Source organism: Garra rufa, chromosome 9 (assembly GCF_049309525.1).
Source record: "Garra rufa chromosome 9, GarRuf1.0, whole genome shotgun sequence".
NCBI lineage: Eukaryota > Metazoa > Chordata > Actinopteri > Cypriniformes > Cyprinidae > Garra > Garra rufa.
This window is the reverse complement of record NC_133369.1, coordinates 19,256,957-19,271,137: the sequence shown is the minus strand read 5'-3', so window position 1 is coordinate 19,271,137 and position 14,181 is coordinate 19,256,957. Positions and strand designations below refer to the sequence as shown.

The 14,181-nt window shown below is 36.0% G+C and overlaps 1 protein-coding gene across 1 annotated transcript in view; it reads right to left on the bottom strand.

The window, feature by feature from the left end:
- Positions 1-1,771: 1,771 nt before the first annotated feature.
- me1 (malic enzyme 1, NADP(+)-dependent, cytosolic) overlaps positions 1,772-14,181 on the bottom strand; it is a 187,566-nt gene continuing 175,156 nt past the window's right edge. The window contains exons 7-14 of the mRNA XM_073846945.1: positions 12,017-12,126; positions 10,299-10,396; positions 9,937-10,050; positions 7,930-8,035; positions 7,699-7,841; positions 7,436-7,609; positions 2,984-3,082; positions 1,772-2,867 (exon numbers count right to left, since the gene is read on the bottom strand). Of these exons, the coding sequence (XP_073703046.1) occupies positions 2,700-2,867; positions 2,984-3,082; positions 7,436-7,609; positions 7,699-7,841; positions 7,930-8,035; positions 9,937-10,050; positions 10,299-10,396; positions 12,017-12,126 (1,012 nt within the window). The 3' untranslated portion in view covers positions 1,772-2,699. The remainder of the gene's footprint in view (positions 2,868-2,983; positions 3,083-7,435; positions 7,610-7,698; positions 7,842-7,929; positions 8,036-9,936; positions 10,051-10,298; positions 10,397-12,016; positions 12,127-14,181) is intronic.

The following is a 14,181-nucleotide window of genomic DNA, read 5'->3' as shown; positions in this document are numbered from 1 at the left end:
ATCATGACCTTGGTGTTGCTAGTGTGACAGTTTGAGCTACATAAAAAAAAAAAACTCAAAGCTTACAATCTGATAATTTTCGTTAGGAAAATTTGCCTTTTATCAAAGTTATTGATAATTATCGTTTGGATGTGAAAAAGGTATTAAGGATATTCATTGACATAGCTGTACCACCATAAGCAAACTCCCTGATTCCTCTTGAAATGAAGAGGCCTTAATGAAAAGCAAACGGTGCTATCATGTGACATTCCTGCATAGTGTTACCTTGGTTACACTTGTGTCATGAGGGAGCCATTAAGTATACGTATACAGTCAAGTCCGAAATTATTCATACCCCTGGCAAATTCTGACTTAAAGTTACTTTTATTCAACCAGCATTTTTTTTTTGACTGGAAATGACACAGGCTTCTCCCAAAAGATAATAAGAGGCATCATTGTGGAAAAAATATTTCTCAGCTTTTATTTACATTTGAACAAAAAGTGGCCTGTCCAAAATTATTCATACCCTATACCATTCCAAATAACAGCTGTTTTAATCAATTTAACAGGTGAAAAACAAGCTCTCGGCTGTTGGTTTGTGGACAGTCATGGCTAAGACAAAGGAGCTCGCTGAGGACCTTGGTGGTGGGAACCTAATGTTTTGGGGGTGTTTTTCAGCCTGTGGACCATGAAACTTAATCACAGTAAATGGCACTTTGAAAAAAGGAGCAATACGGAAAAAATTGGCCTTAGGCACCAGTGGACATTTCAGCATGACAACGACCCAAAACACACAGCAAAAGTGGTAAAGAAATGGTCAGCAGACAAAAACGTTTTGCAGTGGCCCAGCCAGAGTCCTGACTTAAATCCAATTGAGAATTTGTGGAGGGAGCTAAAGATCAGGGTGATTGCTAGGAGACCCTCCAACCTGAAAGAGTTGGAGCTAATCGCTAAAGATGAATGGGCAAAAATAGCAGTGGTCAGCAATTATAGGAAGTGTTTGATTGCTGCAACAGCCTATCATTTTGGACATGCCACTTCTGTTCAAATGCAAATAAAAGATGAGTAATAAATGATGCTTCTTGTACATTGTCTGTGTCATTTCTAATAAAAAAAAACTTGCTGGTTGAATAAAAGTAACTTTAAGTCAGAATTTGCCAGGGGTATGAATAATTTCTTGACTTGACTGTAGGTAAAAAAATCATAAAAAGACAACTTCTGTCTTCTAACATGGAAGTTATCTCATACCACTTCAAATTTTCTTTGAAAAAATGAACACTCTAGTTTATATTAATGTACTGAAGCAATAACTGTGCATATAGTGCATATAAAATGACAGCCAGAGAAACTTGTTTTGAGTACATTAAAAATAAATCAAAGCCTTTATCTTAGAATCCATGGCAGGCAGTAGATCTTCCAGTGCGAGTTTCTTATCTTTATTTAGATTTCTTTAAACATTTATCTGCTATATATCACCTGAGCCGGCTTCTCTAAGTAAGGAAACTTCTCACTGAACATGATCAACATGCATATCACATCATTTCCCCTTGTGGCAATGACGTCAATGTGCAGCCTAAAGAATGCAGCCGTAGATTATAATTAGAGTGTCTTAAAATCCACAAATTTTGAGGGTATTCCCAAAGGATCAGCATGTTCCAGCAGCACAGATCTCAGCATTTGGTAAATGCGCAACAAATTGCAGTAATTGAGATATCCAGAGTCCCACTGAGGTAAATGCAGCGAGATGAGCTTGATTCAGTTATCTGAATCCTTTATTAATCACTGCACTGCGCAAATGAACAAATGATACATATTCCTTTATTGGAATTTTGCATTTTTCAAACATACAGTGATACCATTTGCATTAATGATAGAAAATGAATGAATATTACATAGTGTACACTGTTTGTAGTTGCATTGCTGTCTATGCAGGGTCAAAAAGCTCTCTGATTTCATCAAAAATATCTTAATTTGTGTTCTAAAGATGAACAAAGGTCTTACAGGTTTGGAATGACACAAGGGTGAGAAATTAATAATAGAATTTCCATTATTGGGTGAACTGTCCCTTTAATTCTAAATCTGTCATTTAAGATAATTCAGACAATGATGTTTCTAATTACATTGCCAGCAGTAAAACATACTAAGAACAATGGCATCACAAAAGCTGGCAGACATGACGGCTCATTAAGTTCTGCCAATGTTTTGAACACTAGCACTTCAGTATAACTGCTTCAGGATGTGTACCAGCTAATGAGTAATTTCCAATGGAAATATTTACAGCAATTAGTTATGGTGTTAAAATAATGTGCATGAGGACTCTTTATGTATCTGGTGCCAGAATTCTGCTTTTATTGAAGAGAGTGACTCATTAGGCAAGATTTAGATATGACAACTATTTTAAAGGGGCAAGGCGCTTGGTAATTAATAGCAAAATACAACACAGTTCTTTTTATGGTCTGATTAAAAAACCAACAAAAATATATATGATGATCTTCCTCAGTGCTGCATGTTCCCTTATGAATCCCATTATGGACAATTAGAAATTGTATAGAATTCCATTCAATGTACTGAATAACAGGAATCAGGAAATTACAATAAATTACATTTTATTGATGATATTTTAAAGTTTACAGCAGTGTTTAGTATTATGTTAAGAAATCACATTTAAAACAGAATTGTCGTATAAATCTCATTTTGGCCTGCGTGTGCGTTTTGTGAGCTCACAGTTTGCATGTTTGGACAGTCATGGCGTTCTCAGGCCATTTGTACGAATCCACCGCAAACTCGTCGTAGTCTGTGCTGTAGATGAGCGAACGAACAAAAGCCTCTTTATCGCGCGGCTCAGGATGCAGCGTTGCCAGTTTGTTTTTGTAGGCGTACTCCACAATCTGTCATGATGCACATAAAACGATTACGTTAAAAAACAAGCATAAAGCCTGATCTGTAAATAGCGACATGCATGATTCACGCCTGTAGCTTGAGATGTTATTTGAGTCGAGCTCACCTTCACAGCCAGCTTGATGGAAACTTCCCGGATGCTGTTGAGTGGAGGATACAGACGCCCTTCTGCAAGATCCTTCTCGGTCACCAGTTCCGCTATAGCCTGTAAACACAGGTTAAACTGATTATTACAATGTTTAGACAATGTGTTTACCTACACCATTTGTGCACACGCACAAGAGTCTGAACTCAATTATTCTTCTCTTGTTTGTTTTCCTGATTTCACTACATCAAATATTCATCCTGTTTTTCCCACTGGATATAGACGTGGATTACACAGGCAGTAGCAAGTGGGTTTTTCTTGCCTGTGACCAGCCATATTCAATAAAAAACAAGAAAGAGACCAAATTTAGAAATTGTGTCAAAAATTAACAAGAGCTTGAGGCAAAAATGCTACCAAAATGAACAAAAATGCCCCATAAATTCAAGACAAACTGGCAAAAAATGCACCTGCACAGTTAAACAATTTATAACGGCTGTTGCAATTAAAACTAAAATGTGACAATTAATGAAAAGTATCCATTCGCTGAATTACATTTAGATTCGCTCACACTGCATAAGAATGCTTTTACGTGCTGTTTTGTGCCTTATAGCCTTATATAATCAAATTAATTTCTGTTGAATTTAGGAATTCATTGGCCAATCAGGGGTGCTAATTTCATAGTTTCAGTGAATATAATGGGAGTTTTGTATAACTCGTGCTGGACTTGACTGTCATGAACTAAAATGTTTGTCTGTAAAGCCAGAATTTGACATGCCTAAAATGAAACAAAAACATTTAATATTGTTTTCTACGGTGATGCATTGCTGCCACACACATATTTTTTCCAATCAATTGTTTTCTCATAATAACACATCTTTGTTTCGTTAAAACATCTTTTCTTGTAATAATGAGATGTGATGTCGTTAAAACATAATTTTTTCTCATAATAGCGAGATGTTATGTAATTTTAACATCTTTTCTTGTTAAAACAACATCTTTTCTCGTAATAACAAGTTGTCATTAAAACTACATAATTATCTTGTTAAAACATCTTTACTCGTAATAATGAGATGTTATGTAGTTAAAATGACAATTATCTCATTAAAACATTTTTCTCGTGTTTTCGTTAAAACGATGTATTAGGTCATAAAAACAATGTTTTTCCTGTTATAGAAAATAAATTAGGGATGCACCAATCCGAATCGGCCGATAATGCTTGCGCGTTTTGTCAGTAAAGCCGGTTCTGTAATCAGCGGTAAATTCCATCAGGTGCGTGATTTCACGTTAAGCCGTATATACTACACACAGCCGTTGTTTACCGACGAGCTGCGCAAATCAATGTTCATTATCAGTGTGAATGTGCGCAGCTCGTCAGTGAACAACGGCTGTGTGTAGTATATACGGCTCAACGTGAAATCACGCACCTGATGGCATTTACCGCTGATTACAGAACTGGCTTTACTGACAAAACGCGCAAGTGATCGGCCCCTACGGATCGGTGCATCCCTAAAATAAATAGTTATGTGAGCGAGCTAAGCGATTGTCCACGCTGCTGTGGCCATCTTTTCTCATTAAAACAACAACTTTTTCTTGTTAAAATTACATCTTTTCTTGTTATAACAAGATGTTATGTCGTTAAAATGACAATTACAAAACATTACAAACCTGTATGACTTAGGTGGACTATAACTTTAAATAAAACTAAAATTTTAAATTGTAATTGTTTTGGTCAATGAAAATAAAATTCAGGGATTAAAAAAAAAACGAAAATTAGAAAGGCTGCCTTGGCAAATAAAGTGAATTCAAAATATGAATAAATTCTATAATAGTATACAAACAATGTGTGATACAGGATTAAAATGACAGGGTAACTGGTTAAATAACTCCCAGAAGGTTGTGCAGCTTTAATTAAACTAAAACCAAAGCACAGTTTTGAGCTTTATTGTGCCGCCCTCAAGATGGTTTCTTTTTGTAATACTAATAGAGTCCAAACCTTTTGTCTCCGTTACAGCAACACTGACCAGCAAGGCATAATAAATCACAACTAGGGTTTGTCATTTTCCCATTTGTACCTAATTAAGACACACAACAAAATTCTCCAGCCACCATCAGCTGTAGTCACTCATAATTCTTTCTGCTCATTATCTTATTTGGTTTATTTACATCCATTCCCCATCTCTTCTTTTACATCTATCAGTTGGTTTGCACCGCTTTGCCATATTCCTGAAACTCAATATAGTCCAGAACCATAACTTATTGAAATACACTAGGGGTAGTAGGACCGGCGGGAATAGAGAAATTAAGCATTCCCCCCTGCTGCCCGATGCTGTTTGAAGTTCAGACATCCACACTGCAGCTTTACTGGAGCGGGAGAAGTGATCCAGCTCACACTCAGAGTACATCACAACCTTCTGAGTGGCTCTTAAGAGATAAATCTCCTTTAGTGGCACATGCTGATATGATGTGAGGGCCTGTATGGCCTTGGCTAACCCTTTAGACTGCAATGGGTTGTTTTCAGCAGAACAGGACAGTGGTTCATTGAGATTCAAAGCAGTGCTCTTGTTTACCCCGTCTGATGCAACCATCCTCAGTACCTGACTACAACACTGTCTGGCTGATATCAGGTGTAGCATGGAGGGGACAGCTTGACAGATAAGTTCAGCAAAATAAGAGATGACATTGCACATAGTGCAAGATGTTTGCATATTGTAATGGGATTTTATGATTTATTTTGAGCATGTAAACGTAGAGTAGTATAAGTGCTGGAAAGAAATTGCGATTTTCTGATTACACATCAGATAAAATGTCTTCAGAAAGCAATTAGTTATAAAAATCATTTAAATTCAATCATAAAATTTGCATCGGGGTATAATTTGGAAAAATATTGTAGAATAGGCAATGGGTATTTAGCTTTGGAAAAGTTTACTTTTTTGATGCAGTAAGAAGCAGCACACATATTTATCTAATATATACTGTATATATATATATATATATATATATATATATATATATATATATATATATATATGTAATCAGATTACTTTATTCAAGTAACTAGTAAAGTAATGCATTACTTTTTCATTTACAAGAAAATATTTGAGTTAGTAAGTAATGTCAGTTACTTTTTGTATCCTTTATGTATTTAATCCAATTTTAACCAGTGTCTTTGCTGCTGACCTTTGTTGATCCAATTCAACCATACTAATAAGCAAAACTTACTTTAGATTTACTAACATTTGTGCTTAATTTTTCTTATTGCTAAAGAGTGTTGAGCTTCCTTTTTCATACAGTTCTACCGTACAGATGTGAATTTACTTTTCCTTCAACCTTAGGCTTATTCATTTCACTTTTTGGTGTGAAAGGGCTTTTACATTTGCTAAAAATCAGTCCTGCCCAGATTTAAAAAGCAATGCAAAAGTAATGTAACACTTTACTTTCAATAAAAAGCAACTAAGTAATGCAATAAGTTACTTTCTTTAGGGAGTATCGCAATATTGTTATGCATTATTATTAAAAGTAACTTTCCCCAACACTGGTTATTGCACAATAAGTCAAAAATCTCGACTCAATGTGTAAACGTGATTGACACAACATGAGGTCTTATTTATTTTTTAACGTGCAAACATTTCGGATGAAAATTTCGGTGCAATGACTTTAATTTTTTTTACTATTCCATGAAAAGGATCTACTGTGTCAGAATAATAGAAAAAAGTAATAACTAAAACTAAAACTGATGAATTTCAGACTTTCAGCTACTGTTAGGCACAGTTGTTAATTTTTAATACTGTTTTTGTGATGTACAAATGTTTCTTCTGTTATTTAAATCAATAGTTTATTGACAATTTCGTTCATTTAAGTATTATGAACTCTGTGACAAAAATAAACCCGAACAAATTAAAATTGAAACTGATATCAAATCCAATCGAATCAGAAGACAGTGAATCTGTATCGAATCAAATCAGAAAATGTGTATTAATATGCAGCCCTAAGAAAGACTGAGCAAAATATGGAGATGTCAGATTAAAAATAAATTAAAGGGTTAGAGGGAAAGTTTTCAAAAGCAGTTTATGAAGACAAACTTTTTGGAAGGTAATTGTTTCTCATGGGGATGTACGGTTTTTCAACATTTGCAGAAGCTTGTCTGTGATTTCATAGCTATCCAATTCCAGAATGTGGTGTTTTTCTCCCTCCATCCATGCAAAAGTTTTCACCCAAATTACATACACCAATTTTATTAAAATCTATGTGACATCTGTGATTCAACCTTAATGTTATGAAGCTACGAGAATACTTTTTGTGCACAAAGAAAAAAAAACAATTCTTCTCTTCCATGTCAACCTTTGACATGTTCATGAGAGTACCGCAACACATTCATGTGTTGTTTTATCACCGAGGAGCCATTCAGTTCCCATGAGTAACACTTAGAATAAGGCTTTAGAGACCGACAGAAAAAAATAATTGAGATTCGATCACCTCAGCCGAAACGAGGAAAATATCCTCAGGGATGTGTCTCATTGCACAAGCGGTGACCCCCAACCCCACTCCAGGAAACACATAAGCGTTGTTGCCCTGACCAGGGTAGAACTTGCGCCCATCGGGAAGGGTTACCGGATCAAAGGGACTCCCGCTTGCAAATATGCCCCGTCCCTGCAATAAAAAACACAGAGAAGTGAAAATTAAACCTAATGTTTCACTCTCATAAATGTACACATGTACACTACTCCATCTAAAAGCACCTCAGTGAGTGTGTAGCACTGCTCAGCAGTGCACTCTGCCTTGCTGGTGGGGTTGCTTAGAGCAAAGATAATAGGTCTCTTATTGAAGGATGCCATAGCTTTGATTATCTCCTCCGTGAAAGCGCCAGTGATAGCTGCCACCCCTGAGGAGAAGAAGAGAGGGATTTGAGTACAATAGTCATCATAGGAAATCTTGGCACAACAGCAGTGTATATTTATGTATATATGTACCAATTATAGCAGTGGGTTTCAGCTCCTTTACTACATCCTCAAGCCTCTTCATTTGTGCATGCTCATGTGCAAATCTCTCTTTCTCATGAGTGAGGTGATCCCGACCCTGAATAGGAGACAGAGAGATGACAATACACAGAGAAAAAGACAGATGATTAAAGCATATAGGAAACATACCACAGCGCACATTGCCACACATCATAATGAACACAGATTCTCTCCACAGGAAACAAAGAGCATACAATCCACCATATGTAACACTTAGAAACGCATAAATGTCACTGCATTGGATGAAAACTGACACACTTATCTATATATCTGGCATCTATATTTACACACGTATTAATTAGTAAACTCTCTGGTTGTCAAACACATCCATAGCTGATGTGATGAACTACACCTTCATGACAGGAACTGCCACTAATATAGTAACTACCTCAAGACCAGTGGGTTAAAAAATAATCATAGAAATGGCACAAAAAGTGACAAAATGTCCAGCATCAAAAGATCATTAAGAAGGTCTAGCACATGCTATTTGGTTTGATATTTGATCTAAAGAAATTAAACAGACTTTCAGGGGTGGGTTAATTGTCCAAGGCACTTTTCTTAAAAAACTAAAAATAAAACAATTAAAAATGAAAGCAGTTAAATATAATATACATCATTCGCTTTTTTTCTTGTGCAGTGTTCTGCGAAAGTATTCATACTTTTGATCAATTCATATTCATCATATTTTTTCACATTTTATGTTGCTGCCTTATGTTAAACTTTAAATTACTTTTTTTTCCCACCATATCAATCTACACTTTACAATTTACAATTTACAAAAAAATGTAAATGATTTCATTCCATAAGTATTCATACCCTAATCTGGTACAGTTAGAATATAGCTCAAGAGCATTCATATTGCTTGTAGTCACTTCTAGTCACACAAAATATTGAGATAGCCTTAGTGAAAACCTAGTCCAGAGCATTCAGAACCTTAGGCTGGGCAGAAAGTTAACCCATCCAACAGGACAATAACCCTAAGCACCCTATAGGAGCCTGGACTTAAACACAATCAAACATTTCTGGAGAAAGCTGAAAATGTCTGCCAGATCTTTGAGAGGTGAAGAGGTGAGGCGAAAAATGGCAGATAATTGCCAAATGTTGATGTGCAAATCTTGTTGCATCATACCCAAAAATACTTGAGGCTGTAAAGGTGTTGAGGGTGTGAATATTTATGCAATGTACTTATTTCAGTTTTTTATTTTTAATAAATTTATGAAGTTGTGACAAATCTGTTTTTACTTTGTCCTTGTGGTGCATGGGGTGTAGATTGATGTGGGGGAAAAGTCATTTAAAATAATTTAACATAAGGCAGCAACATAAAATGTGAAAAAAATGAAGGGGTATGAATACTTTTGCAAGGCACTGTATATTTAAATGCATATATTTTTATGCTCCGTTCATGGGACGTGCTCTAAATACTTTCGGTCATTTCACGCTTTGCAGCATCTGAGAAAAATGTTGAGGACAGAGTTGCAGGGGAGCAGAAAGGAAGACATATGAAAACTGCTGAGATCACAGAGTTTCTTCAACATCATCTTGCCCTAAAGCAAGATTATTACTCCAAGGAGTTCCTGGGAAGTAGACTGGTGTAGAACAGACTGCCTAGATAAAAGTGTCATTATCAAAAACTCTCTGATGTCTTTGTCTTTAAAAGGGATAGTTCACCCAAAAATTCTGTCATTATTACTTGTCATTATTGTTCATCAGCAGAACACAAATTAAGATATTTTTAATGAAATCTGAAAGCTTTCTGACCCTGCATAGACAGCAATGCAAGTATCTACGAGAATTTTTTTTTTTTGTAGTACTGTCGTTAATGTGCATCGAAGACTGACAGAAGAGAAAAAATAGTTAAATAAAGTCTTTATGGACTGTTAACAATGTCCTTTCTGGTCCTTGAACGTGGTAGTTGTGTTGCTATCTATGCAGAGTCAAAACTTGCTTTTAATAACTCACCTTAACAATAAGTCCTTTAGAGTCCACCATCCAGATTTTCTTTATACACTCCTCATGAGGAAGCCCCTCTTTCTCCATCGCCATAATGATAAGCTCAGCTATTCCCATTGCAGCCTGAAAACATAAAAATGCTGTTACAGATTTACATTTCACATACACTCGAGCACTTCAAAAGAGATGTGTGAACTCTAAGAACACACACAGCTTGACCCAAATAATGAATCTTTAATGAATTCACTCTATACATCTTAAAAAACACAAGAATCATTTGGTCACTCATTATGGATTAAAAAAACATCAAAATACCTAATAATTGGTGTTTAAAACTGTTACTTGTGGATCTGTACAGCCAACACACTCACCTCCCCTGCACCCTGAAATACAATAGTATGGTCAGCCATTTTGCTCTTGGTAATACAAAGGGCAGCCAGCAGTCCTGCTACAGCCACAGCAGCAGTACCTATAGGACAGGAAACACAAATATCTTTAATACCGGAGTTAATATTATCTCTGAGGTAAACAGAAAAGCTATTCACAAAAGGATGAGCTGAGGCTAGAGACTCAACTCTGGAAGCTCATTAATTGTAGACATAAAAGTGAAGTCAATACAGAGGTGGATTTGAGGAATTGTCAAAGGAGTGAGATAAGCAGCTATTTATATATTCTGTTGAAATCCGCTCTAAATGCTAGGGATCTGCTGATTTGAGTCTATTAAAGATACAGCAGTGTGGCCATCTTCAGAGAAGTCTAGCTTGCTTTATAATACAGGGTCAATAATTGGCGAATTGCAAACTTTATTTCTTTTTTATGGTGTTTTTGTGGAACTCAACCAGGGCACCTCAGCAAAAAAAAAAGTATTTGAATAAATAAATCATATACAAAAGTTTACTTACACCTTCCAGAATATGCAAAATAAGAGGGATCATACAAAATACATGTTATTTTTTATTTAGTACTGACCTGAATAAGATATTTCACATAAAAGATGTTTACATATAGTCCACAAGAGAAAATAATAGTTGAATTTATAAAAAATTACCCTTTTCAAAAGTTTACATACACTTGATTCCTAATAAAGTATTGTTACCTGAATGATCCACAGCTGTTTTTTTATTTATTTTTTTTATTTTGTAGCACAAATTCTTTGGTTTTTCAGCATAGATGCATTAAGAGCCGGGGAGTGAAAACTTTTTGAATATGAAGATCAGGGTAGATTTGACTTTTCTGAAGGGCAGTACTAAATTAAAATTATGATATTTAGGCAAACTAAGAAATTCGGTTCAAAAGTTTACACCCCTGGCTCTTAAGGCATCGTTTTTCTTTCTGGAGCACCAGCATTCTTTAATAGTTGCATGTGAGTCCCTCAGTAGTCCTCAGTGTGAAAAGATGGATCTCAGAATCATTCAGGTCGGTACTAAATAAAAATTAACATGCATTTTATATGATCCCTCTTATTTTGGTAAAATAATTAACATTTTGCAGATTCTGCAAAGTATGTGAAAACTTTTGACTAACTGTACGTATATGTATGAATCATAAAATCATATTTGCAAAGTATAAACTGAAAACTCTAATATCTGACAGCTCCCATATACTGTAGAATAAATTGAAAATGCCCGTTTAGCTCCACTCGCTCCACTCCAGTGGACACATATAGTCAACTCTGTGAGCGGTGAGATTAACGTGCTCCACCTAAACGTTTGATCGAAAATCAATTTCTAACAGTGTGATTGTGTTCAAACTGTTGAATGGAATGTGTCTGCAAAAAAAGGATAAAGACTGAGAGGAGAAAATAGAAGAAAAATGCACTCAAGATAACCACCTAGTCTTGCTATTGAACTATAAATACAAGAGGGATTTAGCAAAGAAAATCAGTGAGCGATATGGTCTGAATGACTAACTTGCAATCATTGATTTCTAGACTACATTACAGACTGAAAACCAGCCTAATCATAAGATAACAACTTTTTAAATTAAGCTAAAATATAATTTAAACTGTATGTGTTCTCTGTGCTTGAATAATTTTGTGTAGGTGAAACTTAAAACCAGTGTGGGACTAAAGTCTTTTTTGTGCCTGTACCTTGGATGTCGTCATTGAATGTGAGGTACTTGTTGCGGTATTTGCTCAACAGACGAAAGGCATTGACGTTGGCAAAATCCTCAAACTGGATAAGGCAGTTCACCCCATACCTGTGCATAACAGAAACATCTTTAGAACTCAAAAACACAACAGAACAAAAGATATACTCAACTCTATTTAAGTACAAAGAATCTTTACAAAATGGTCCAAATCTTCACAGGCTGGTCTAAAAACTCAAATAACCATGTAGCATTGCATATTAAGTGGCTAGTAAAATGCACTCCACTTCAGCCTGCAGAGGGGGCCATCTAACTGCTCCATAAGCCTATCACAGATGGGGTGTTTCTGGGTGTTCAATTCTGAAGGATTTTTTCCATCTCACTGTGAGCCTGCGACCGTTAATGCTGCTTCGTAGTCATTTCCACAGCCAACTCTCAAGGCTCAGAAAAACAAATAATGACTCTGTATCATCAGTTAGCAAGTGATGTGGATGTCTAACACCATGGCCATGAATTCTCTCAATGAAATACAGAGAAAAACCTGTGAAAATGACTATTCAAAATCAATATCCAATGAGCTGCACACCCACAATCATGTCTCTCTTAAGAACAGAACTTTATTAGAAAAACTGTGGAGTTTTAAATGGACTACAGTGGTTATTCAGTGGTTTCTCAGGTTATTTATCCAGTCAGCAGAACAGCTGAAAGGACAGTATAGAGCAACCAACTTGATTCCCCAATGGAATATAGAGGGCAGATTCAGGTCCATCAGATTTTGATGCAATATTTGAGGTCCCAGACACCTAGACATCGGAAACAGGATGGGTAAACACTGCAATGTGGCACCGCCAAGAGCTGGTCTGTCACTCAACGCAATGCAAGAGGAACAGAGATCTGTATTGCTGCCTAGAGCTGTCACATATACATATCACTCAAGCACACACAGGGGAAAATAGCTCACTGTATTCATAATGACAGTCGTCTCTTGAAGCATCCAACCGTTTCTCTATTTCTATTAACAACATCATAAAGAAAAAAGAAGACAAAAACAACAATCTATCTATATATGACATGTGTGAAGTTGTTATTTGGTGGTAATCTTCCCCTCTGATAGTGTGTTATGCTCATCCAGTCAGTGAGTTGAATTTGGAAATTGAATCAGTCTGATTCATGAATGAATCATTCAGGGGCAAGTTTGTCACACAGCAATGTAACTCACTGCTTCACTACAATGCACTGTTGTAGAAAATAAGCAGCTACTGTTTCCTACAACCATACATACAAAAAACTTTTGTTAAAGGGATAGTTCATCCAAAAATTAAAACTACCCCATGATTTACTCAACCTCTGTATAAGTGTACTGTATAAGACTTTCTTATCTCAGATTAATAAAATCAGAGTTAAAAAAACATCAAAATCAGAGTTAGCCAAGCTCTATAATAGCAGTGAATGGCTACTGAAGTCCAATAAAGTGCATCCATTCATCATAAAAAGTACTCCACATTAAAGGGTTAATAAAGGCATTCTGAAGCAAATCAATGTATCTGAGTAAGAAAAATATCCATATTCAAAACTTTATAAGCCTTAATCTCTAGCTTCCGCAAAGTGTCATATGCACATTACGAGAGAGTGGTTGTTCAGGATGTTCAGGGCTCATGAATCCACCTGAGAGCGCCTCATCTTGGACCAGATCTTCTGGAATTTACCGCTGGCTCTGATGTCTCTATAGACGTTTTTCCTAAACGCGAAACTCACGCCTGACTCTTAACCCGAAGAATACTTTGCATTTCCGGGCGCAATTTCAATAGGTTTCTACTGTATGGAGACCGGAACAGAAGAGAATTCAATCTGAAGTTAGAATTTGTAATGGCGGCGCTCATCATTTACTCAGGAGAAAGGTTCATGGTAGTGTTGTCACGATACTGTAATTTCTATCTTCGATACGATACCTTGACAAATATCGATATTCGATACCATTTTCGATACCACAGAGAAAAAAACTGCCACAATATTAAAGGGGTAAATATAACAAGATAACATGACAATGAGGAATGTGCAAATGTACATTGCTACAGCCCTGTTCAGCTTCTTAGCTTCATTTGAGTTTGTTTCATTTCTTTATCTGCTGTTCAATTACAAAAACAGCTGGTAGTGTAGGTTGTGAGT